The sequence below is a fragment of the Marmota flaviventris genome, chromosome 7, assembly GCF_047511675.1.
Source record: "Marmota flaviventris isolate mMarFla1 chromosome 7, mMarFla1.hap1, whole genome shotgun sequence".
Lineage (NCBI taxonomy): Eukaryota > Metazoa > Chordata > Mammalia > Rodentia > Sciuridae > Marmota > Marmota flaviventris.
The window spans coordinates 59,610,025-59,637,316 of record NC_092504.1 but is presented as its reverse complement, the minus strand read 5'-3'; the positions used below and the strand labels follow the sequence as shown (position 1 = coordinate 59,637,316).

Below are 27,292 nucleotides of genomic sequence, written 5' to 3'. Positions count from 1 at the left end.
CCCCCTTCCTTCTTAATTTTGCCTTTATTTTTCTTCTATCATTCTTCCTTCTTCTTTCTGTTATTCTGTCATTTTTTCTTCTCCTTTTCTCTTCTTATTAATATATTACAGTTTGGGTGTTGAGTGTACAAGCTCATGAGTTAAAGTCTTGGGCCCCAGGGTGGTGCTGTTGGGCAGTGGTGGAAGCTCTGGAAGGTGTGGCCTTGTGGAAGGTCCTTAGGCCACTGAAGCATGCCCTCAAATGGGATTGTGTCCCCCTCTTTCTCTTTTGCTTTCTGGCCATGTGTTTTGGTTCTGCCATGTGCTCCTGCCATAATGTGATGCCTCATCACAGACCCCAGAGCAATGAGTTGATTGATCATGGACTCAAACCTCCAAAACTGTGAGTTCAAATAAAACTTTTATTTATGCAAGTTGATTATCTCAGGTGTTTCATTTTAGTGACAGAAAGCTGACTAATGCATGTGGGAAAGTTATGTGGCTTTTTTAGAATTCTGGTTCCATACTCTGCTGTTAAAAGAACTAGGAATGCTGAAGACCGACTTTATCCTGATTTAGTCACTTGGAGGCTTTATACTTTCTTTTCCTCATCTATAAAAGAGGGAGAGCAGTAATGCCAACCTCAGATGGTGGTGAGCATTTGTGGAGTGTGTCCAGCATGCTTAATTCTTCGGCTCCCTCCTCTTTAATTTAGCCCTAGACCCAGTTCACTAGTATTTGATTCATTTTCTGAGTCATGATACCACCCATTTCTTTCTCTTACTGGTCTTGAGATTGTGCCAATGGAGCATCTTCTTTGTTGGATGTGTATATATGTGTGTGGGGCAGGTGAGTGGGTAGCGGGTGGCAGGCCAAGGGAATGCTTTGCATCACTCATCTTTCTTTTCTACCTGGTTCTTTTAAAGAAGCCAGCTCAGTTTTTGTTTTCCTATCTACAAGTGGAGGTTATGATGTTAATCTCATATTGACATCATAAGGATAACATGAGTTTTTATATGTGGAAGACACTTGACCCAGGTACTGGATCTGAATTATCCTTTCTAACTAATTGTAACATCAGAGTTCAACTAGGAAGCTGACTTCTGTGAGCTGTGGAAGTGAGATTTATTATAGGAATTATACTATACAGTTGCAAGAGGCTGGGAAAAACACAGGTCTGAAGGGTGAGTTAGTTGGAAGATCAGGGATAATACCAGCCTATGAATCTGAAAGTCAGGCACATTCACTCTCCAACATGAGACCAAAGGGAGAGCTGATAGTAGAAGTCTATGGGGAACCACTTATTAATGAATCTTGGAATCTCTGTTAAGCAATAGGGTGCTGTCAGGGTTTAGATGTGAGGTATCCCCCAAAAGCTCATGTGTAAGACAATTCAAGAGGGTTTAGAGATGAAATGATTGGGTTTTGAAAGCCTTAATGTGATCAGTGCATTAATTTGCAGATAGTGACTAACCATAGGCAGGTAGAGCGTGGCTGGAGATGGTGAGTCACTGTGGGGTTTATATTCTTGTTGAGGAGAGTGGTCTCTCTGCTTCCTGATACCATGTCCTGAAGGGCTTTCAATGGCCACAAACTTCCACCATGATGTTTTGCCTCTTCTCAGGCATAGAGCAATGGAGTTGGCTGTGACGGATTGAGACCTCTGAAACTGTGAGCTCCCCAGATAAATATTTTCTCTTCTAAAATTGTTCTTGTCATATCATGTGGTTGTAGCAACAGAAAAGCTGACTAACACAGGTGAGCAGTCAGGAATAAGAGCCTGTTATTCTCCTCTTTGAACAGAGGAGAATGACAAAAATGTGGACCCATCTGGCCCCTGTATCTGTCACCATAGCTAAACATGACCTTCAGAGAATAATGGCTGCTATTTCATTTTGATCTTCCAGAGCCATGCAAATTCTACTTTTACCTAACTCTAAGTCTACATGAGGCATAAGGTTTCTGGGAAAATTTTAAACTTTACCAAGTGGACAAGACAACCACCATGCTAATATTTTCCATTTTAGAGTTGACTACTTTTGACTTTGATTTAATCTACTACCCACCCCCTGAAGTTTCCCAAAGACTTTTAACTATGATCTTAAATTTATGGAGTTATATAAAATAATATTTCAAAAGGGTCAGGTCCCTTATTCACACTTGAAATGCATGTAATCCTACATTGATTTCCTTACAAATGGAAAAGGGAGATTTTATTGATGATAATAGATGTTTAAATTTTAAATATTTAAATGTGGGCACACCTGTAATCCCAGCAGCTGAGTCAGAAGGGTTGATTGCAAGTTCAAAGCTAGCCTCAGATAATTAGGTCCTACATAACTTACTAAGACCATGTCTCAAAATAAGAAAAAATAAAAACGGCTGGGGATGTGGTTCAGTGGTTAAGTGGCCATGGGTTCAATCTCCAGTACAAAAAAAAAAAAAAAAAGAATTACAATATACACCATCCCTTACCATATTCAGATATTCATTTATTGGTTGGTTGTCTCATCTAGAAACATTGTTTCTCTTGCCATCTCTGAGCCCCTTGGGACTGTGGTGTGTGAGAGTCCCTTTCAGGTGTAGGCCTGTCCATGCCTGTGCTTCTTGTCAGTGGGCCCAGAGTGCCCATGGCTGAAGACTGAGATAATAAGTAATGTCTCCAATGTGTTGAGGAGAAATTTAGTGTTAAGGTAATTGGGCTCTTGAGACAAAGTCCTTAAAATTTTCTTCATTTTAATAAAGTTTGATTCCCTTTCTTGAAGCTTTTAGGACAATGGTGATACTGCTTATTTCAGAATTTCAGGGTGGCTTGAGAGCATTATGAACCTGTTTGTTAAACAGTAGGGGAGGAAAGATGAATAAGATGTTGGCACTGCTCTCAAGGAATTTAAAGTTTAGTGTCTCTGTGGGGAGGGGAGACAACATTTATAACTTCACACTAGGCAGAAAACCATGGTAAATTCTTGGGGAGAAGCAGGAAGAAATCTGGGGAATCAAACTCATGGGGATGTCTTCAATTGTCAGCCTGCTAAGATTTCATTAAGCAAAGAAAGGGGGCAGGATGTTTTCCCACAGAGGACATTCAGTGGGATCTGAACATCTGATCAATCTGTTGGCGGTCCTGGTTGAATGAGATGAGAAGCTTAATTTTTATTTTAACAAGCTCAAATCTGACAAGAATAGATATTGGAGAAGATAGAGAGCAAGCAAAATAGAATGAGTTTATGATTACAAACAGGTAAATGGTTAACGGGATAAAGGTCATTTTTAGCATCTCTATCTCCTGGGGACCCTTTGCACTCAGGATCTCACTGACCTTATGCTAGTCATAGTAACTCCCTACTTCAAGGCTGTATCTGGCTTGGCAGACAATTTCCCCTGTTGAAGCTTACTTGATTTCTTAATCTGTTTTGTTTATCAAAGTACTGTAAACTAAATGGCTTATTAACAGAAGATTTATTTCTCTCTTTTCTGGGAGCTGGGAAATCCAAAATTTCTAGGCACTGGCAAATTGGGTTTCTGTTAAGGGCCCACTTTCCTCTAAGATGGTAGTCTACTTACATGGTAGAAAGAGCCAGGATCTTTCTGGGACCTCTTCTATAAGGGCATTAATCCAATTCCTAAAATTCCTGCTCCCATGACCTAATCACTTCCCCAAAGCCCCAACTCCTAATACCATCATTTTGGGGTGGAGATTCTGAGACATGAATTTTGGTAGGAGTTTAAATATTCTGATCACTGCATCTGTCTTCATCTTATTCTATTGGGGCTCTATTGTATATTGTATACATATGTGCTATCATCATTTGAATGACTAACATTCCTAGAATTCTTTCAAGTTTGCTAAGTGCTTTTAAGTATATCATGTCAATTAGTCAACTTATTAGAATGAGTTAATATGTTAATAAGTTGGTCCCTTTGGGTAACACACTGATATGTTAACTCCTGGAAATAGTACCATATTCCTCAAAATATCTGAGGTTTTCACAGTTCTTTATATTTTTCAAAGTGTTTTCATATCTTTTATTGCAGGGGCTCTAGAGTAATGGGAATTGTGTACTGGGGTAGATCGGAGGGGATGATGTCTTAAGGGAGATAGGCCGTTTGGGCCAGGGTCAACATACTATGCAGTTCCAGGGAGTCCAGTGATACTACGGATACTGGAATGGACCTGGCAGCTATGCACCTTACACCATCTGTGAGCAGCCAGACATAGCAACTCTGTTTGTGGCCATCAGTTCATTCCCCTTATTCTTCTGCCCAGGGCTAGGAAGAGGGCTTAACTCTTCTACCCAGAAATAACTAGGAGGAGGCTGGACAGACACAGTGTTGATCCTAATACTTCCTAGGAAGGAATAACTAAAGGACCAACAACACACCCTTTCCCCCAGCCTAGGGGTAGTCATAATGCTATGCTCAATGGAGAAAGTCTTCTCTGAATACGCAGGATAAAAGTCCTTGGAGTTAGGATTAGAGTAGATGTGAGGTGTAGAATCATCTAAAGCATAGTAGACTGTTTTGTGGTTGTGGTTAATACACAATCCCCTCTCTAGGCAACTGCCATCACAGCTCAGTTACTCTGCTCATGCTGCCGAGGACCTGAAGGACTGCTGCAAACTTCACTTGTCCAAATGAACTCTGAAGATGCTCTGGGTTTGGGCACAGTTTGTATGTGTGCTGTTCTTATCAATCTCTGCCACCAAGATGGTACTTTGTGGACACTGTGGTTCTTCTGCTATAAACTCAGTCTCTCATAGTGATGGTTCTACTTCCAAGGCCCAGGAGAGCTGAACGGGCTCCCAAGACCTCTGGTTGTCCCACTGGTTTGTGAAGAAGTCCTTGAAAAGTGTGGCAATTTTACAGCAAAAAGCAATAACCAGTTTGTTCATATCTGTTTCACATATTTGCAATGTAAGGTTAATTACAGACTTCAGAGGAATTCTGCTGTATTTCTAACAAATCCAAATGTTTCATAAGTGTCCTTTGTATCAAAGGACCATGAGGGTCAATTGTTTGGTTTATCTTCATTACTGTATTCAAATTGGGTTGGAATTTCAAAAAGTTCATGGTGGATCTTGTAGATACAGACAAGATCCCCAACTATCCAACTATCCATGTCCCCAACTATCCATGGGAAAGAATAGATGGCAGAAACAAGATTCCTTTAAACCTGTAGATATTCTGTACTCCCCAGGCCACTATCTGCCTGGGTAAGGAATGCAAAACTTGTGACTTTCTTCAGAGTTTTGCTGGAAGTATGGAGACCCACAGTGGTAACCAACACATTTCAGCAGCCATGAGGGGCTTGTGACAAATGAATACACAAGGGGCAGAAGCTCCTCAAAAAATCTTAAGTGGAAGCTCTCCATGCCACTTTATTTTAAGGTAGTTTTGAGAATCTAAAGGGAGTAGAATCTGTGGGCCATAGGAGGTGTACCCTCCAGTCCCAGATGCCACTTCCTTGGTCCGATGGCCATTTCATCCCCCTTCTATTAGTCCACAGCTGTTTTCTTTGAACTGTATCTCCACATTCAATTCCTGCCAAAGTTTAACAAATAGGTTTTGCTCAATATTATAGATTTTTAAAACAGATGGGTATTGCTGGGTGTGGTGGTGCATGCCTATAATACCAGTGGCTCAGGAGGCAGAGGCAGGAGAATCACAAGTTCAAAGCCAGCCTGAGCAACTTGGCAAGGCCCTGAGCACCTTAGTAAGACACTGTCTGTCTGTCTGCTCTCGCTCGCTCTCTCGCTCTCTCTCTCTCTCTCTCTCTCTCTCTCTATATATATATATATATACATATATATATATATATATATATGGATATGACTCAGTGGCTAAGTGACGTTGGGTTCAATCCCCAGTACCAAATATAGATGAGTTTATTTTAGCCTTCAATTTATGCTCAACATCCTGATATCATTCTTTGTCATCATTTTAGGTACTTTACAAAGACAACCTTATACGTATACACATGCATACCTTTGAATTCCCAATAACTATTTTATGGATATAAAATGTAAATCATCAAGTGATGATAGGAACTAATACTCTATCCCCTTTACACCTGAACTGGAGGTGAGGCCACTACAGGATATTGTGCATAGAAAATCTGGCAATTGGGTATTTTTCTCCAACTCTTCTCTATCATTGTATTTTATTTGATGTTATAATTTATGCTTGTTATTTTTGATTTTTTTCATTGCAGGATACCCTGATTTCATCAGAATGATTTAAAACCTTAAAAGTATTTACTGAATTATAAACATAACAATAGTGACATAAGTATTTTAACTTGATTCACAAACTTCCACAGTATAGACCGTGAATATGACTAAATACTGAATTTCCATGAATTGGGACAAATAAATCCACTGTATCACGAGAGTGTATAAGAAAAAATAATATTAGAAAGGATAACAATAAATACCTAAAATTTGAGTGCTATTGACTGACAACTTAATTTTTCCTAATAGTGTATTGTCTGTTGTAAAATATTGTGAAATAGAGGCATGAAGCTGTGATAGCTTTTGCAAAATACAATAACATACTCACAAGGAATAATTTCAGCTGCTTAAAAGAATTAAACCCCAAATAACAGTGACTAAAATAAGAGAGAGACTAACTTCTTTTTCTTATAGAAGTCGTGGAGAAAGGGGATCCTGGGATGGAATGTAACTCCATGGGGTCATTAGAGCCGAGGTTATTTCACTTTATTCCACCATCTTAGTGTGTAGCATCTGTTTTTCTGGTTACTTCCTGGTCAAAGGTGACTGCTGGGGTTCCAGACATCACAATCCTTCTCTAGTCATCAGGGCGAAGTAAGGGTGGACATACTCATTCTCTCAAGGAGACTTCTCAGAAGTCCCACACAAATACCTATGAATGTATCACTGACCATAACTTTTGATGACTCTAACTGTGAAGAAAGTGAACCAGTAGTCTTCTATTTGAGCACCATAGTGTCCATCTAAATTTTGAGGTTCTGGTATTAAAGAGAAAGGGGGAAAATAATTTTTTTTTACACTATTAGCAATTTGTTCCACAAATGATCTCCATAGAAAACTAATCAGTTTTGCAGTAGTCAGACAAAATGATACCTTCTAGTAGAATAGCAACAAATTCTTTTGCTAAAGGTAAGGAAGGGTCCAAAGTAGAAGAAGAATCACTTAAAGTGGTGTTACCTATAATAAAAAATGAGTATCACACAAATCATAAAGATCTTGAAAATTAGTCACTAAGTTAATAATAAATATCACTTTTGAAGGTTACTGGGAAAGTTCCCTTATGAAATGGCTCTGTTGTGCATTGCCTAATATCAGCAAAATATAATGTGAAGGGTCAATTACTATTGCAAGTGCATAAAAGTAATAAATATTGTTCTTTGCAGTTCTAAAAAATTTACTGAGATTCAGAGTTTTAAATTAGTTCCTGACATTTGTCAAGTTCTATATAAAGGAAAATTGCTTCACAAATGTTTACAAATTTATTCCTAAAAACCCATGATACAGGATTTCTTCATTTAGCAAATAACTTTGTAAGTCATGATGTAGATAGGAAACACATTGGAAATTTGTGCTAAAGGCAAGTGTTTATAGAAAGTAAAAGAGATTCCATTGAAATGCAAAAATCACTAGCTGTTTCATTTATACAAAAAGTTGGTGGGCAAGTAGGGCTCAGGTTTTAATTTGGGAGGGAATAATGGAGGCTGTAAACACAAATAGTGGCTACTTAGTGGATTATGTTCCATGTATTATTTTAAAAAGTAGACAACAAGAGAAGTTGCTAGGTAAGTAAGTACTGATGTTGAGTATAACATAGATAGTTTGTGGCATGTGGTAGTGGTATAGTTATTAAACTTTTTACAGCGGTGAACTGCATGATTTACAGCCCACACCTTAACTTTGGCCTTGTGAGATCTTAAACAGAGAATCCAGTTGAACCCGCCTAAACTTCTGACCTCTAGGACTTCGAGGTAATAAATGGGTGTGGCTTTATCTAAGTTTGTGGTAATGTTTCATGTAACAACATGTAATTAACACATTGTGTTGCAGGGGGTTGGAAATAAAGCCTACTAAGATTCAGGAGCCCACAATTCAACACAATTTTTAGTCTGGACATTCTCTCCAAAGTTAGGAGAAAATTATTGCATATTGCACTTCCTATCACCAGGAGGGAGCACTATACTTGTGTCTTTGATTTATGAAAGCAGTATATTGCTATGTTAGTTATGTGTCCTTGTGTTGAAAATACCTTACAAGAACAACTTGGAGAAGGAAAAGTTTATTTTGGCTCATAGTTTCAGAGGTTCAGACTGTGGTTTGCTGATTCCATTGCTCTGGGTCCCAAATAAGGTAGAATATCATGGCAGAAGGGCATATTAGAGGGAAACCAGTAATTGGAAAGCTGAGAAAGGGGGGGGGGAGGGAGGGAGAAGGAGGGAGGGGAGGGGTGTGAAAAAGGCCAGCAGGGAAGAAGCGTGTTCTATGACACACTCCCAGTGAGCCACCTCTCCAGCCACATTCCACCTGCCCATCATTAACACCAAGTCAGTCCATTCAATCTTGGATGGACTGATTAGGTTATAGTCCTCACAATCCAATCATTTCACCTCCAAACATTCTTGCATTAATTTGGGGGGACAGCTCATATCCAAACCATAACAATTGGGAATATTCCTTCAACCCTTATACTGGGTAATACATAAAACTACCTATTCTGTGGAGTCCAGGACAGAAACTATCTGCAGGATATTGAGGCTAGGGGACCCTTTCCATCCTGGATGTGACATCTATTCCAAATATGCAGTTGCCTTTTTTTTTTGGTTATGTTGATCTTCAGTGAACAAACTAACCAAAGCTTACAGAGAGTTTCTTCCTTAGTATGGGGTCCCCACATAAAAATGAGAGGAACCAAAATTCTCATTATATGGCAAAGGAGGTGCAGTGGTGAGCACATGACCATGACATCCACTGATCCTATCTTATGCCCCCAAAACCTGAGGCTACTGGACCAATAGATATTGGAACAGTCTGTGGAAGGTCCAGGTGAGGTGCTATCTTGAAGAGGATGCTCTGTGTAGATGGGACACTACCTCAGGGATGTAATACTCCAAATCAATAACCTGTCTTATTATCAGTCCAGGGGATTTAAAAAAATTTTTTTGTAGTTGTAGATGAACAGTGTGCCTTTATTTTATTTGTTTACTTTTATGTGGTGCTGAGGATCAAACCTAGGGTCTCACGCCTGCTAGGCAAATGCTCTGCCACTGAGCTACAGCCCCAGCCCCACCAGGGACATTTTTAGGAAACTTATGCTTCTCTTTTCTGCAACTCAGAGTTCTGACATCTTAGTAGTCTTGGTTCATAGAGGAAGAATAGTTCTACCAAGGAGCACTTCATGATTCTATTAATGCAAAGTTGCTGCTCAGTCACATCAAAGCTCTTAACCAAAGACTCCAGGAGGCGAAGACGGTAATCACCATGCTGGTAGAAATCATTTGTTCTACCCAGGTAATCTTTCAGGTTGTTCTTGGTTACTATTCACCCAATTTTGACAGTAAATGCATAGGTATAGCTACCGTGACCCGAGGACTGACCCTAAGGGAGTGTGCCATCTTAGCCACCTGGACAGCAGAGACACTAGTTGAAGGCAAAGAGACTCCAGAATTGGTGATAGAAGACAGACAAGATAAGTGTCTGTTACTGCCTCAAGATTAGCTACAATGGCTGGGACTGTAGTTCTTATTAACCTTCCTCTCATAAGATTCCCCCAGAATTCTAGAGGAGCTTCTCCCAGAATGTTAGTAATATGAAGCAAGTAGATCTAAACAGTGCAAGCAGTTATGGTGCACCACCTGGATGCCCCTCAGGTCTGTACATTCATCCCCCCAGCTGGTGGGAGTGTTGGTGACAGAAAACTCCCAGTTGAATCCTCTTTCTAGAGTTGCCATGGGCTGGACAGTGCTGCCTTGCCCAAAGTTATGGCCCTGCAGGGTGAGGAGGCAGGGGCACCTGCAATACTCACCAATTTGAGCATGAAGAAGGGCCACAGCCCCAGGGCTCCTTGCAAGCTTGGCTGAGGCTTTTGCTGCAACTGTATTGCAATACCAATACTACTTCCTTCCCTCCCTCTCAGGTGTTAATTCCCAAATCACTCCTGGATAAGCCTCTTGCACACAAATCTCTTATTTTGGAGTATAATTCTCAGGTTTCTTACCTGTAGCAGATTTGTGCCAGTTTATATCCCACTAGAAATATATGAAGTTTCTTTGGCATTGGATATCTTAGTTTCTAAAATTGGGTATTTATTTTTGGTTGTCTAAACTTATTATGCAAAATGGTACATCAGTTATATTTAAACTTTTAAACATTACTAGCAGGGTTGAAAATAGTTTTACATGTCTATTTATTAGTTGTACTTTTTCTTTTAAAAAATGTCTGTAGGCATTTTTGGACCTAGCTACATTTTTTTTCCTCCAGACCAGTGACTACTTTTTTCATCTAGACTAATACCTATTTATTTTTCACCCTTCCTACTTCTTTCACATGAATAACAGCAGAAAATTTTGAAGTAGGCTGGTCTAGTTTACTGTCAGAGTTTAAGGCATTATTCTGTCCACCAATCTCCCAAATTCCTAGAAGGACTAATTAATGAAATGGGGCAGAGTATTTGGTTGGAAATATTCTCAGTATGAATTGGTTTTTATTAGGGGCTATAAACATACTTCATGACTCCTCTTTGTTTGTTTAAGCTTTTCAAGCGTGTGACTTCAGCTTTTCCAAGGCTGGTCTATTTTCCCTGGGTGCAGAGCTTCCTGTTTCAGGACTAAATGTGCAGACATAACTTCAGCTTCCATGGCCCTGCTTTGGGATCCTCTTCAAGTGATGAAAACTGACAAAAAGCTCCAGCTTTTATTTGACTTCTTAGAAAAGATTAAACAGACTTAAATGTATTTGGAAGCCTTTCAAAATCTAGAAACTTTAATATCACTCCAAACTACTACTGACATTTTAAAACTTGATTATGCAAAGAACTTCATCTCTGGGACATGGAATTACCTACTGCCAAAAATAACTCAACTGAGACCTGGAATCTTTTTCTAACTCTGAGAGATTTGATGTGAGTCTAATTAGTTAACAAGCCAGAATTCCTATCTTAAGCAAAGACATGATACATGATTTATGATATATTTGGAATTAGGCCCCACCTGACTTGATGTTTAACTTGAGAAGAAAGTTTTTCATCAGTAGGACTTTAACCTTAAAATGAATAAACTTTGTATGTATTGTTACCTCCCCGCTTGGACAAATGTGCTCTTAGAATGAAGTCAATGTGAGTTAGTGATAAGACAATATGATGACTGATTTGAGAGGTGAAAAAATATTTATATCAAACTAAGGTATACATTTTGGCAAAGATGTTAATTGCCTCTTACAAACAGAGCTTGGGAAACTATCAAGAAAAGATCATAAGAGAAGTAAAGGATGGTTCAATCTTCAATCCTTCAGACAGAGAATTGGTAGGCAGATTGTCAGATTCCAGGGGGAAGCTGAAAGGTGAAGGCTACTGTTGTGTTCAAGATGGGTCCTTAATGTTTTTGAAAAGGGAGCAGATCATTCTATGAGAAGCCACCTTTGAAACTCTTCCCATGAAATTAATCAATTTGCTTGCTCACGGGCTCATCAGTGGAAAATTTCAGGTGCTCCAAATACTGAACATGTCCAGATTCCTTGAGCAATGAAAATGGCTGACTCATCTGAACATACCAGGAAACAAAAGCATCTTTAATCCACTGGACTCACATTTTCAAGAACCAAACAATTAGCCAAGACCCACAACCCCCATTCCAAATATTTTTAAATGTAGATTTTTATATTACATGTCTGCTTTTACATATTATAAATATGAATCTGTCAAAGTATGTATTGAAATGTGGGGGTTTTCTTTTCATGATCATTTGGCATCTTAATTGTGTGAAGAAATCAAACTCCAATTTGTAAAACATCAAGTCTTCTAGCTGACATGCAGAAACATTATTGTAAATCACGTGTCAACATTATCTGCATTTCTAGTACCAGTTTCTCATTCTTCTAAGCCCAGTGAAAGGAAAAGAGGAGCCAAGGTTAATGCTTACTGTGCACTGTGCAAAAAAGATCTTATTTAGTCTTTATAAACAATATTGCTGAGTGTGTGTTACTATCTACTTTTTTTTTTTTAAGTGAGAAATCTGAGACAGAGGGAGCTTCTATAATGTACACAAGGTCATCAGTACTAGTGATTGTCAGAACTGAGATTTAACTACAGGTTTACTTTCACATGCTACTTTGCCAAAAATCTATCCAACAAGAAAACAAGACATGGCAGGAAATTAGAAATTTGAGAATAAACAATGTGATTCTTTTTTTTTTTTTAATTCTAAAGTCTGCCTTTCTCAGTGCTAGGCACATAGTTGGGGATCCAACAAGTAAGGAAATGGATAGGCAAGGCATGAACTTTGCAATGGTAGCACACTGGATCCATGCCAAACCTTCTGGCTCAAATCCTGGATTCACTACTAACTAAATACATGACCTCAGGTTAGTCTCTGTTACTTTCTCATTATTTCTCAATTTCCACATATGGTAAAGTTGCAATGATAATATGTATCTTTTAGGGTAATTGTGAGAGTCAGGTTGATACTAATAAAACAATTAGAACAGCATCTAACACATGATAAGTGCTGAGTGAATATTAGTTTCTATTATGATTGATCAAACAGATTTCACCATATATAGCGATATCCTACTTGAGTAAGCCTCAGTTTTTTTCTCTAAAATGGTGAAATAATTTATCTTACATGGCTATTTTACTTAGCAATAACATACTTTTATAGTCTTTGTTCTGTGACAGCTACTGTTTCTAAGCATTCTGAAGGTATTAATTTTTTAAACCTTTGTAGTACTCTCATAATGGAGGTACATTCTGATTCCATTTGATAAATGAAAAAAACTGAGAAACTGAGAAGTTAATTAAAATTTTCAGGGTCACACAACTAGTGATGAGTTAAGCTCATATTCAAACCCAGACACAAATAGACCAACCCCAGAGACTAGGTGTATGATAACTACTCCCTGCAATAGATCCAATGAAATAATATTTGTGAAGAATTTGTTGAGTTCCTGACACATAACTGAAGCTTCGAAGATGTCAGCTCTTCTTCCATCTTCCCAATAAAATCCTTTTGATGTTCTCATGGAATGCAAAATGATGGAAATTTATCAGCTGGCCTGCAGGCATTCCTAAATAACCCAAGTTTGTGTGATAGCAAACATCCTTGTCTCTCTGAGAGCACCAAGAAATCGGTGAACACACCTTTCTGTGATTAGGCCCGTCTTGGATCATCTTTTCTGTTGACACCTTGCAGTTCCCCGGAGCAAGACATCAACATGCACTCATGTGAGCACAGTGATATCCTATGAAGCAGCTGTCAGCGATGACAGTTGGGAGCAGAACAGCTGGAGGGCAGAGCTGATGTTTCTAATGATTGAGAACAAGTAACAGAAGAAAGGCAGCCAAGAGGAAGACAACTGGCAGCCGTGTGCACCTCCCCGAGCTACTGTGCTGAGTTCCTTGACAGGTTGCTGAAGGATTTTAGGTGGCACAGTTCTTGCTGTGCAAGGCTGTCCTGAGTAACTCAACCTGGACTATTTCATACACTGTAAAATTTGCAGCATTCTCAATTCGTAGATACTGAAGGCCAGTGAGTCTACTATCACAGCAACAAGTAAAAAAAGAAAATCAAAATATGTTGCCACATTTTGCTGCTCTGGAGGAAAAGGTGGTGACATCACCTGTTGAGTACTGGGCCCTTGGGGAGCCTTTGAGTTTTCCTTAGGCTTACAAGAAGAAGGTTGTATTACTACTCAAAATCTGAGATAGAGAGTGGAACTCAGCATCAGCAACATCTGGAAGCATATTACAAATGCAGAATCTCAGTCCCCACTGAGATCTATGAATTAAAATTTGTGTTTTAGTAAGATCCTAAGTGATTTGAATGTGTACTGAAGCTTGAGAAGTATTTCCACAGGAGAGAAAATGGGGTTTGGAGTACAAAGGTCCAGGGTTCAGATCCAGACTGCCTCCTACTAGCTGTGTAACCACAGGAAAGTCATTTAAACTTTCTGAGCCTCAGTTTCTTGCTCTCTAAAAAGATCTTTGTACCATCCTCATGGAGTAGGCATTTGTCAAATGCCATTTCCCTTCTCCTCTTCAACATTGTCAGAAAAATCGGTTTAGCTCTTTGGATATCATTAGGGAATTATAACCATAGGAGAGTATGGCAAGATAAAGAGAAATGATGCCCCCCTTCCTCCACATTTAGAGGTATAATACATATCAAGTTCCATTCAGGGCATTGCTGGGACATGACAAATAGTGGAAGAGGAGTGGTTAGATTCAATTCAAACAGGGCAGTTAGGAGGAATAAATCAAATTTCCAAGATGAAATCTGCGACTGATGACAAAGAATGGATGTATATTGGGACAGCCCAGCAAGCAAGTTCAGACCCAGCAGGTTGATTAAGCAGAACGTGATGGTAGGAGAATCAAAGATGTCTGGGAGTATGGAAGAGGGACGGAAACTTATCACTGCCTGGCACTCTGGCCACATCCTGTGCTCTTCGAGTGTCCTGCACATTGCTTCACCTGGGTGCCTATCCCTCTACAGACTCATAGATTAGGCTGCTTTGGTTTTAGACTGAAAACATTTTTGAGGATGGGGACTCTCTGAGGGGTTATATCTCATTTCACTGTTTCTAGAATGTATAAATGAATGCTGTTTGTTGAGTGGATAGATAGATGGATAGATAAACAAATGAGTAAATGTTTTGCTTCCAATGCTATAATTTCCCATTGACTTTGAGGTTCTCTGTGAGCAAATGACCCCTGTGGGTTTCAGTTCCCATATGCCTCTAATCAGGTAGAATTTTGGATTTCCTATTCCTCTTCTCTTCTTTCCTCTAGTGTCTCTAGCATAGAGAAGGAACCAAGGGGGAAGGGATATAAAGCTGTCAGAATTTGCAGCCTACTAGTTCTCCTTTGCTCATGGTTTGACTATAGTTAGATTGACAGCTTGTTACTTTCCAAGGAACCAGCTGACTCATTTTCTAAGAGATCAGGAGGTTTAGGAAAGAATGACTATGCACTCCCCCCAGATTTTTTTTTTTTTAAACCAAAGAGCCACCTGCTAGCTTCTTGAAATGGCTGAGGAGGTCAGTGCCCAAGAATATAGGCTCAAGGATTTACCTGATTTCTGGTGGATGAAGCATTAAATCTTACCTATGGGAGACAGACATAAAATCCAGCCTGTGCACACTGGAAGAGAAAAGGCTAACATCCAGGTTATGCTGAGAACCCTTAAAAGGGACACGCAAGACCTACGTCTGTGACCCTTTGAGTGGGGTGCTTGATGAGTTTGGCTGCTTTCCAGGAATGGATTTTCAGGGAGGAAATGGGCCAATCCCTCCAATAGTCCCTAAGCCTCAGGACCTGAGATTAATTGCCACTGGGGATTACTCATCCTATCACAGTTAAACGTATTTGATTCAACCGCACATCAGCACCAGAGCAGGTTATCAGCAGCTCAGCAAAACCATCTGCAACCCAGAATTTCCTCACGAGAAGAAATGACGGGGGATTTGTGGGATGTGGTGGGGGTGTGTGGAATGGTTCATGGCACTTCTAAGTTGAAAGTGAATAAATTAAAGGAAACCCTGCTCTTGCTCTGCCCCCGCTCTCCCTAGAAACTCTTCTCCTTCTTTTCACTTTCTCCTCTTTCTTCTTCCTCTCCATCCTCTCCTTCAAGTGAAGTCAAATCAAAGTCCAATTCTGGCTTTCTGAAGAATGCATAGTTCTCCCCAGAGGCCTAAGAGCAGAGATGGGGGAACTGAGAAGGTTTTGTGGGAGCACGAGAGTGTGGAATGAACCACAGCTCTGCACATAGCACACTAAATGCTGAGAATGGTTTTGAACCTATTCTTTATTTTCACTTCTCACATATTTTTTAGGGGAGAGTGAGGTGGGCTAGATCCTGGGGGAGAAGAGAGAGAAGAACAAGGAAAACAGAGAGGAGAGAGTATTTGGCACATTATGCACAATGTGAGCTGGCCCCTTTTCAAATTTCTTTTTCTTTTGATCAATTTTTTTTTAAAAAAACTTCAATAATTGGAACCTTATTCAGCTCAGCAGCTCCCTCTCTCTTTTCCTGTCCCTAGGTTTTCCTTTAGCTGTTTGAGTCACTCTACCAAGGAAAGAGCCATGGCCAGATGAGATGTTGACCTAGGTCAAGAGGGTCCTGCAGTGGTTACTGGAAGAGAAAAGGTATAATTAGCAATATAGTCATATGACTGAGACAAAAAGGAAAATTTCAGTAACTGTGTATGTTCTCTTCCATGCTTTGATATACATGTTTGTACATATACCTATATAGGTATATATGGTCTGTCTTTTCTCATTCCCCTCTATTTGATATAAAGGTGTGTTACAGTAGTTAACCCTATCATTTGGAATCAAAGGAACATTAAACTAGGAAAGCAACATATATTCCCAGAGATTCAGAGACACATGGAGCAATGAAGTCTTTTGTTGCATACTTAGTCATGTAAGGGACAATTGTGTCCTGGTAGGGCTAACATATTGCTGTTATTGACTTTCTTGGGAAGTTCTAATCTGGGATAAGAGGGATGGGATTGTGATTGCTTTGAGCTCAGCACTGTTATCACTATTTTCTAAGATCTCTCTTGCAATACAGAAGAGAAACTATAAACAACATTTCTTGAGATCCCCTTTCCTGTGTGGTTCTGGCTGGAGTTTATCTATAAGAGGTTCTGAGACAAAACATGGAACTGAAAAAAGGCAAAGCCATTCCTCTTTAGAAAGGGTTGTGTTGTATGTGTGGGCAGCAGAGGCTACTTAGTGGTTTCTTGAGAACGAGTTGCTTTCCTGTTGCAGCCTGAGATGGTGGCAAATCCCCAGAAACCCTAGGATTTGAGCACTTACCAGCTGGTGGCTTTTCTAACCATTTCTCTCCTGTTCTTTCAAAGTCTGTGTAAGGTCTACATGAAATCCTTTGTTAAATGTCGAACACATGCTGGGCATGATGGTGCACACCTGTAATTCCAGAGGCTCGGGAGGCTGAGGCAGGAGGATAAGCAAAAGTGAGGTGCTAAACAACTCAGTGAGACCCTGTCTCTAAATAAAATATAAAACAGGGCTAGGGATGAGGCTCAGTGGTCAAGTGCCCCTGAGTTCAATCCCTAGTACCAAAAAAAAAAAAAGTTTAACACACATTCAAGGAGTAAATGGGATGAGAAGGCTTGTCTCTCACACTTCCTTACAACAGCTCACTTACATCTGACTTGAACTTTTAGATTCTCTGCTCAGCATTGTTGCAGTGAATTCTATCCAAATGCCTATGATTAGTAGGAGAACAAGATAGTGCTCTAGACTGTTTCATGACAGCTACTGTGTGGATCTGGTAACAAGGGAAAGGTCAGCCTGGGGGAAACCTCTGATGTTGAGTTGGCAGGGATTGAGTGGGTGAATGCTATAGTTTGACTATGGGTCATTCTCCTGTGTTAGTCAGATTTCTAGTACTGTAATGAAATACCTGAGATAATCAACTTACAAGAGAAAAGGTTTGTTTTGGCTCACAGTATGGAAGGTTCCTGACCATGACTGGTTGGCCCCATTGCTTTGGGCCTATGGCAAGGTAGCACATCATGGTGTGAATACATAGCAGAGCAAAACCATTCACCTCATAGGAGCAAAGAAGAGAAGAAGGAGGCCAGAGTTCCATGATTCTGCTCAAAAACATGCCCCCAGTGACCTCTCTCTCACTAGGCCTTACCTCTTAAAGGATCTACCATCTCTCAGTAGTGCCACTCTGGTGAATAAGCCTTTAACATGTAGGCTTCTGACATTCAATATCTAATATGATTTGTACCCCAAACTCATGCTAAAATTGAGTGCTCACTGTGAAGTATAAAGAGGGTAAAAACACTCAATCTTATAGTGTTTAGAGGTGGGACTTTTGGGAAGTGATTGGGAATAGTTAATTTTATTAGGATAAAGCCCCAGTGATTGAAGACTGGTGGTTTTTTTAAGAAGAAACCAGAAAACACACATACACACACACACACACACACACACACACACACACACTCTCTCTCTCTCTCTCTCTCTCTCTCTCTCCCCCCCCCCCCCCCCCCTGTCTCTGGCCATGTGATACCCTGTGTCACCTTGGAATTCTGTCAGCAAGAAGTTCATCACCAGACATAGGCCCTGACCTTGTATCTCCAGAACTATAAGCAAAAATAAACTTCCTTTATTTATAACTTACCCAGTTGATGGTATTGTATTATTAGCAGCAGAAAATGGACTAATACAGTGATTTGTAAGTACCAGGATTTAGATAGAAGCTGCTCACAGCTTGCCAGTTCTGGGCCCCTGCTATTTCCAAAACATTACAAACTATTGCAGTGATAAGCCTTACTACACAGGTATTTGTCCACAGATCTACCCAGTTGTGGACACCATTAGAGTGAGTCACTCTAGGACCTTCCTTTAGCAAAGACATTTTAATCAGTTTTCTCATTGCTGCAACCAAAAGACCCAACAAGAAGTATTAGAGGAGGAAAATTTTATTTTGGGGCTCACAGTTTCAGAGATCTAAGTCTATAGATGGCTGATTCCATTCTTTGGCGCCTGAGGTGAGGCAGGACATCATGGCAGAAGTGTGTGGCAGAATAAAGAAGCTGGGGATGTGGCACCAGGAAGAGAGGGGAGAGGGAGGGACACACTCTAGCTCATCATGGACACATTGTAAACTTCAAGAACATACCTCCAGCTACCCACCTTCCTCTAGCCACATCCTACCTGTCTATACTTACCACTCAGTTAATCACTATTAGAGGATTAATCCACTGATTAGGTTAAGACTTTCATAACACAATCATTTCACCTCTAAACTTTCTTGCATTTTCTTACACAAGAGCTTTGGGGGGACATCTAATATCTAAGCCATAACAGAAGACCTCATCTCTGCATTGGGTGCCTCAGATTGTCCCATATGGATGGTCCTGTCTGATGGCTGTAGAGTATATGTGGTAGGGATTTCTAGCACGGAGTAAGGATTCTCCAAAGCATAGACCTTGGAGACCAACTGTTGGCATTTGAATTCTACCCTTGACCCAGTTTGTGACCTTGGGCAAATCTCTTACCACTTTTAGCCCTTAATTCCTCATCTATGCTATAGAAATATCAATAATATGTAACTCATGTAAGGTACTTGGAATAGTATCTGGCTCATAGTAGGTGCTATGTGAGAGTTAGCTATGATCATTACTACTCCAAGGAAAGTCAAGGTGGCCCAATGATGGAGCCTCAGGGTAATAGCATGGAATGATTCCCAGGGGAGCATCTCTAGGCTGCTGTGGTCATTTGATTCCTATGAAGAGCAAGGAGATCACAAGCAGAAACTAAGAGTGGTTTTCACTGAAATTCCATGAGACCATGGGGCCCTGTGCTGATGTCCTAACAGGAAAGGAGGGAAGACAGTCTCCCTCTTGGTAGTGTACACAGCCCAGCAGCAGCAGGAGTCAGCAGAAAGGTAACAGTGCCTAGCAAGGAACATGTGCTTGGGAGCTGACTGGGCTTGCTCAGCTACATGCCAGACACCCTTGAGACTGCCTGAAATAGCTGAGGGGGCCTTTCCAAGGGGTGGAAAGTCCCATATTAGCAGGAGGTGGGAGGGTCTTACGATCCAGGATATATTTTCATCAGATCCCAGTCCCTTGGGTGGAAAAAGACTAAGGGCTCTGATGACAGATAGAGTCCCACCCTTGCCACTTACTAAACTGAAAATACTTGGAGATTTATTCATCTTATTCATTTTTGGGTACATAGGTTCAGCATGCAGATGAATGAATTTAATATCCTAGAACCTCAGCTTCCACATCTGTAAGATGGAAGGCACCTAAGCTTCCTAATGAATATTTGGTTCATTTCTTTTTATAGCAAATTAAATTAAAATATTTAATTTCTTGTTTAAGATAGAAACTCAATACATTTGTTGACTCCACTTGATGAATGGTGCTTTAGTGAAGTCAATAGAGTCCATTCTACATTTCTTAGACTACATCCTTTAAGGAAGAGATCCTGTCTCTTAATAAATATTCTTTAATTTCAAGAGTTATTTTTGATTCACTGCTTTTTGTCAAAGAACAAAATATTAGCTAGGTATTGGTGAGTGGTATTGAATTTTAGGAGAGTTAGAGATCTCAGATAGGTCACTAAATAATTGAAACAGATAATCATCTGACACAGAAAAGCTATACTATAGGAAAAATGTTGAATTGAACCTAAGAATTTATAACGTGTTAACACCACACATTCCTATTAAGTCTTTTGTTTATATGCACATTTAAAGTGCTTTCTGACCAATTCTGTTCATGCAAAGTTGAAATAATGTGGTCTTTGTGACATGACCTGCATGGCTGAACCCTATAAACCAGTGAGGGGTGATGGTTGATTAAGAAAGACACACACACACATAGAAAAGCGGGATCAGGTGGGACACTGATCTCTGATAGAAAAACAGTGACCCAGAGCTGGCTCCACATGTTTATTATATATGGTCTCACAACTAGGAAGTTAAAGACTATAGAAGGATTGTTCTTTGTGCACTAGAAAGTTATAGGACTAGAAACATTTTTGTAGCTATTCCACCATTGCAATGCTAGGAGCTTCCTGTGGCACCCAGGAAGCCAATTGTCCAACGTTTCTATTAAGCAGGCAGGCTTGGAGGTCATAGCATTGGTAAAACATTGTGGTTATCTGGCTATGCTCAGAATCCTCTCTCCCTGGGAGCTGGTATCTGAGATCAAGGCCAATACTGATACAGCTTCTGTGCTTTACACAGAGCCTTCATGGGCAGGGTATCACCACATAAACTGGGCAATCTTGACCTGTACTTTTTGCATAGGAAGTTCCCAGCATTTGCAGGTGCACCACAACCACAAGAAAATCACTAACTCGGATCTAGATCACTGCACTCTATTTTAGTTCTTTTTGTGTCCATAGCTGGTCCTCAAGAAATAACTGAATGTATCAGTCAACTTTCTGTTACTGTGACAAAGTACTTGAGATAATAAACTTATAAGGAGACAAGATTTATTTTGACTCCAAGTTTCAGAAGTTTCAGTCCATGGTCAGTTTGCCTGTTGCTCTTGAGCCTGTTGGTGAGGCAACGTACCATGGCAGAAGCAAGTAGCAGAGGAAGTTGCTCACCTCACAGAAGCTAGGAAATAATGAGAGGAAAGAGGAGGGGCCAGAGTCCTAATATCTCCTTTAAGGGTATTCCCCCCAAAACTTAACTTCTTTTCATCATGCCCCATCTCCTAATGATTCCACCATCTCTCACTAGCAGGACAGTAAATGGTGACCAAATTTTAACACATGAGCCAGTGGTGGATCCTTATCCAAACTATAGCACTGGAAAATCAATTGAAAGTTCTCCTTTCATGCTTGGTCCTCCTTTTTTTTTTTTTCTTCCTCTATTTTTGTTACTGGGGACTGAACCCAGGGGCATTTTACCACTGAACTATGTCCTTACTCCAATCTTAGTTTTTACTTTGAGACAAGGTCTCACTCAATCATCAAGTCTGGCCTTGAACTTGTGATCCTCATGCCTCAGCCTCCCAAGATGCTGGGATTACAAGTGTGGGCCACCCGTGCTCTGATTTGTCCTCATTCTTTATCTTCACTTTTCCCAGTCAGTCTTCCATGCGATGTCACTGGAAGCTAGGTAATTAAACTTACTAAACCTGGCTTTAACTTTACATCCATCATTTAATCAACAATTTCTAGTTTGCAGGTGGTCCATTACCATACAGCAAAATGATGGATTTGCTGTTGCTGTTTTCTTCAAAATCAGAATAATATTTGGTTAGCTTCTTGGAGTTACAATTTTATTTTGGATGGCTGAGGCTGCTCAATACTTACATGTCACGTGAGAATGAATATTCTGAATTTAATTTTTTAAAGGGGAATGAAGGAAGTATCACATGTATTGCTAATGCCAATATTCCTTAATATGACTTGATTATGTATTGCCATTCAACTCAGTGAATCAAAGCACTTATTTTTACATCTATTTTATAAGGCATGCAGAATATTTGATCATGAAATCACTGCTTGGAAAGTTTCTTCAATGCTGACATGCTTCAATTCTGTTTTAAGATCAGAGAGAACTTCCTGCCCTGCAGAAAATATAATTTATTGATGATGGATAAATTTTCTTTAAGAACAAGTTAGAGCTTCTTAATATGAGCAGCATTAAGTCTGTCAACTGAAAAGCTCAAATAACAAAATCTATCAAAATGTCAATCACTCCAACCAGACACAAGCTTTTAACAACTTTAATTGATATAATTGGTATGCAATATGTCTTACAACAAATGTAGATACAATGACATCAAATATCAAAGAAGTTGCACATCTTTCCATCTTTCAATTATGTGGGTTAACTTACCCCAAGAAAGAAATCTGGCAATGTACTCTTGGTTAGCACTAATACCCATACCAACTAGCACTTTCAAGATCAAAGTTGAAATGGTACATTCATTTTCCCTCCCCTCCAAGGGAAAAAATAAAAGGGCAAAGGCAAAGAAGGTGAATCAACGTGCAAATTAGCATCTGGCCCAGTTGCAAAATTCATTTCCCAGATGCGAGGGATTGAACCATGCACCTTTGCAAGCAAGATGAATAGCAAACAGATTATATCAAACCACAATTGACCCCCATAAAGAATCCAGAAGACCTTGGGATAGTGAAGGACAGAGGTCTACTGCTGCTAGAGCTCAGGTATACATTCTGTGTTACCCTAACCTCATGGATCCTGACTCAAGAATCTGTGAGACCTATGTCCTGGGTTGTCCCTTCTTTTAGAGATGGAAACCATCATTTTTGATCCCAGGCACAGTTAACCCTGCTGACTTTCAGCTGCACTGGGGCAGCAGAGCTATAATCACTGTCTGATGTGGCTATGACATAATTGCAGTTTTACAGAATATGTAAAACAACACATCAGTATAACAGCAAACAGGAAACTGAGATCACTTATATATCTATGTAATACTTAAAATGTCTATAAATATTTTTTTCTCCAGAAACTGAAAACACTGTAGACATGATTTCATTGATCCTCACAACACATCTGTGAGGTAGTATGGGGTGAGGTCAATATGAAAGCATCAACCCCATTTCAGAAACGAAGACGCAGACGTGCAGGGAGGGCAGGAGACTTCATCAGGGCTATAGGAAAAAAAAATACCAAGTTGAATCACACTCTTTGATCATTTGCAATCCATCAAAGAGAGGCTGCTTGTCTCCCTCCTGCTCTGACATTCTCTTTAAAGCATTAGGACCAGTCCTACCTACAGATGGGATGTGGTTGTATAAGATATACTGGGGCCATTTCCTTTGAGTGGACCTGAACAGACTCTCCCTGAGGTGAAGGACATTAGTTATTGGCATATATTTCAGATATGTTATGTGTGTGTTTTCAATAACATTTTTAGAATAAACTTGCTAAAATATTTTGGCCAATTCAAAAGCAGAAAGTATACATTTGGCAAAATAAGTTTCTACCTTTAGGCATTTCACACTGAGTGTTCTGGATTAAAAGGGAAGTTGTCATCTTGCTGAATTCATCTGCTTTAGGCCCTGTCTTTGCTAGAAGCATTTGGAAGTAATCAGTTAATTGTGCAGGTGCTCTTCTTGCATGACAGCAGTTTTCAGTGTGGAAAAATGCTTGTTGCTTCAGTGACTTATAATAGGCCAGGGTACCAGGGAAGAGGCTGGTGCCTCTGACCCAGTGCATATGACAAAAGCAAGGTCCAGAAGTATACTTCTCCAAAGTTGTTTCATGGACATTGTGTCAAAATGTTTTTGGTTGAGGGGGGAAAAATAATATGGAATATCTGTTTTTTATGGGCTTGTTCTTTGCCAAACTGAAAGCCCTGTCATGGGATTGGAAGTGGGAAGAGGGACAATTATTCAGGCCAAATACAGTCAGAGGGGAGGCTATTGCTCTGGTCATTCTTTGCCATTTTTCTGAGAAGGTCCATGTCTTTTTGTTTTTTTATGTTTCATGTTCAGAGAACTTGAATTCCTGGAAGCTTAATACTCATCTGGTCATAGAAGACCTTTAGGGTTGCCCCTTTGGCACCTAAAGAGTTCAGGAACAGATTTTTTTTTTTTTCAGAGAGTAGGTTGTGGGAAGTGGCACTGCTCTTGGTCTCTGACACCTGAGGGGGTCAGAAAAGCACAGCAATAGTGGTTTTCCTAAAAAGAGCCATGGTGTCAAGGTCCATATTGAGAAATCTGAATCGATGCAGTTTTGAGTTTTCTATGATGTTATGGGATGACACATTTTGAAATGTATGTTTTCTGCTACATGAAATCAGGACAGAAGATGCCAATTGCTAATATCAGATGTTAGAGGAGGACATAGGTGGAGCCCTGAAATAAAACTCTCCAGAAACACAAAAAAATAAAAAGGTAACCATCATGCCAAGAAATTATCAGCCAACAGACACAACATTTTGAAGATAAAAATGATACATTGCTTCATTTTGTTGAAAATAAAAGAGCATTACTAATCTGTGAGTGTCTCCTTCTGCCACGGGGTGATTTTAATACATCAGGGCTTTCCAATCACAACACTACTGATGTTTTGGGTCAGTTCATTCTTTGTTGTAAAGGGTTGTCCTGTGCACGGTAGGAGGTTTAGCTGTGTCCCTGGCTTCTACCCACTGGTGGTACTCCCAAATCATGGCAATAAAAAATGTCACCAGACATTTTCAAATGTCCCTAGGGTGGGGAGGCAAAGTCACCTGCTGGTTGAGAATGACTGAAATAAATGGGTACCTTCAAAGATGACCAATAGTTCCCCCAAATATGTTGAGCAGGATTTTAGGACTAGATAATCAATAGGCGGGTGTTCATATTAAAGAGAAGAAGAACTAAGGTAAGTAAATGGGACAATAAATGAATTTGTCGTGTCTGTTTCCTATGGTAATGCTTCATAATGCAACTGTGGAGAGAACAGTGCCTCTTTAAAAAAAAATTTTTTTAAAGTTTGCAGTCATTATGTAAAAGACAGTAAGGCAGTGAACCAGTTGCTTTATGGGCATGAGGCAAGGACCATATGGGTTCCTCCAAGCCTTAGTGGATATTTTTGACAATTATGGAGACCTGATTCCCCCTTGTCCCAAGGAAGTCCTCAATGATGCTGGCTCCCCCCACCTGCACATGCCTCTCCTTTCTCTTCTTTAACTAAGCTCATCTCATAGCCTTCTCTTTTGGAACACATCTTGTCTGAGAGCTTGTGAGCTGGGATCCCAGGTGCATTTGAGCCACCTGGAAGAGAACAGGTAGAAGGCATGCTGACATCCAACAGCAGCCTGCTACTTTGCCTCTAGACCCCCTGACCTCCTCTGGGGAACTTCCCATTTTCATCGTTCATTAATGCAGCTAAGAATCAGCTAGCCAGCTTGTAGAGACAACCAGAAAAAAGAGAGATTAAAAAGAATCTGAGAAACCACTGCTTCCTCACATTAGGGTGAAATCCTCCTAGGACTTCTTTCTTTTTTCCACATTGATACATAATGTAGAGAAAGTAAAGAAATAACCCAAAAAGTTCCCCTAAACATAACCCCAACAAAACAGCTCACTCCCTCTTCCTTCATCCTTCTTGAAGTAGGTCCTCAGTGGTGCTGAAGCCTCCACCATGGTGGTCTACCCTGGCCAGTGCAAGTCTGGCCCATTTTTGGTGGCAAACTGGCCTCCACTCACCTTTAAATCGTGGTTCTTTTGTACCAAAAAAAGGGGGAAGTTGTAGCAGCCAGAGGAGAGGGATAAAAACAAAACAACCATACCAACAAAACAGGGCTTAAGATTGTCGTTCAGTGTGCATCAGGTACTTGTTATGAATTCTACTGGATAAGCACTTATAAATAAAGAACAGTTAGTCCTCAGCCCAGGTCACAGTCCTTTGTTAGGAGTCGTCGTAGAGAGGGTTGTTGTAGTTTCCCCAGGACCCGTAGTCATGGTCATCCAAAAGCCTTCCATAGGAGGAATGCCTGTTGAGAAAGAAGACAGGGTTATGGTCACTTGGAGAAGTCACCCACCTAAGGACAGCCTAATATCATGCCACCTGAACCTGAGAGGCCTATAGGCCAGCTACAGGGAGAGACATGATGTTCCCACTAAGACAGCACCTTGGCAATGGACCAATCCACTACCTAAGACTGGGAAGGCCCCAATTTACCAACACCCTGTAAGTTACGACGGGTCCACCTGGGAGCCTAATTAGCACTTTCTATTGAGATCAACTGGGTCCTTGTCTTTCTCCTCTACCTCCAATACAGGAGAAGGAGGAGGAAGTGCCATTTCCATAGCTATTTCATAAGAAGCGATGGGAGAGGGAAGCTTGCATCTGGCCTTCTGATTTAGTCCTTGCAGTTAATTTTCCCTGAAATAATATTGACTACCATTGTTGTCATCACCCCTCCTGACATCTATATTGTGTTTTATAATTTCACAAAGTGCTTCCATGTTCAGGTTTTACTTGACCTTCAAAATAAAGCCAAAGGGAAAGGAATAGTTTATCCTTATTCCTCTAATGAGGCGTATGGGGTTCAGAGATGTTAACTGATGTGCTCACAGTCATTTGACTGAGCTGTGAGTCAAACCCCTGCCTCCTGGATCTAAGTCCAGTGCTTAGAGCTCAGGTCCCCAGGGTATGATGAGCACTTGAGTTCTATGGCAGTGAGGGTTAAACAGGCTTTGGTGGGTCATTCTGGAAAGCCATCACACAGTCATTGTTTCTATAAGAAACCAAAGTCATATGCTGTCACTTTTCTATACAAAAGCCTTTGAATGGCTCCTCATTTCACACAGAATAAAGGCCAGAGTTATTACAATGGTTGAAAAGCCCTTAAGGATCTGACCCTTGATGGGATCTTTAGCCAGGCACTGTGGTGTACAACTGTAATCCCAGCACCTTGGGAGGCTGAGACAGGAGGATCGAAAGTTCAAAGCCAGCCTCAGCAAAAGTTAAGCATTAAGCAACTAACTCAGTGAGATCCTGTCTCTAAATAAAATACAAAATAGGGCTGGGGGACAAATCAGTGGTGGAGTGCTCTGGGTTCTATCCCCGGCAAACAGCCCCCAACCCCACACACAAAAAGAGGTCTTCAATACTAGC

The 27,292-nt window shown here is 40.3% G+C and overlaps 1 protein-coding gene and 1 long non-coding RNA gene across 4 annotated transcripts in view; one reads left to right on the top strand and one right to left on the bottom strand.

Moving 5' to 3' along the window:
- Positions 1–27,292, top strand: part of LOC114096351 (uncharacterized) — a 251,648-nt gene that overhangs the window by 147,776 nt on the left and 76,580 nt on the right. The window lies entirely within an intron of this gene.
- Positions 22,424–27,292, bottom strand: part of Parm1 (prostate androgen-regulated mucin-like protein 1) — a 103,724-nt gene continuing 98,855 nt past the window's right edge. Inside the window, exon 4 of the mRNA XM_027939839.3 lies at positions 22,424–26,165. Coding sequence (XP_027795640.3) covers positions 26,081–26,165 — 85 coding nt within the window. The 3' untranslated portion in view covers positions 22,424–26,080. The remainder of the gene's footprint in view (positions 26,166–27,292) is intronic.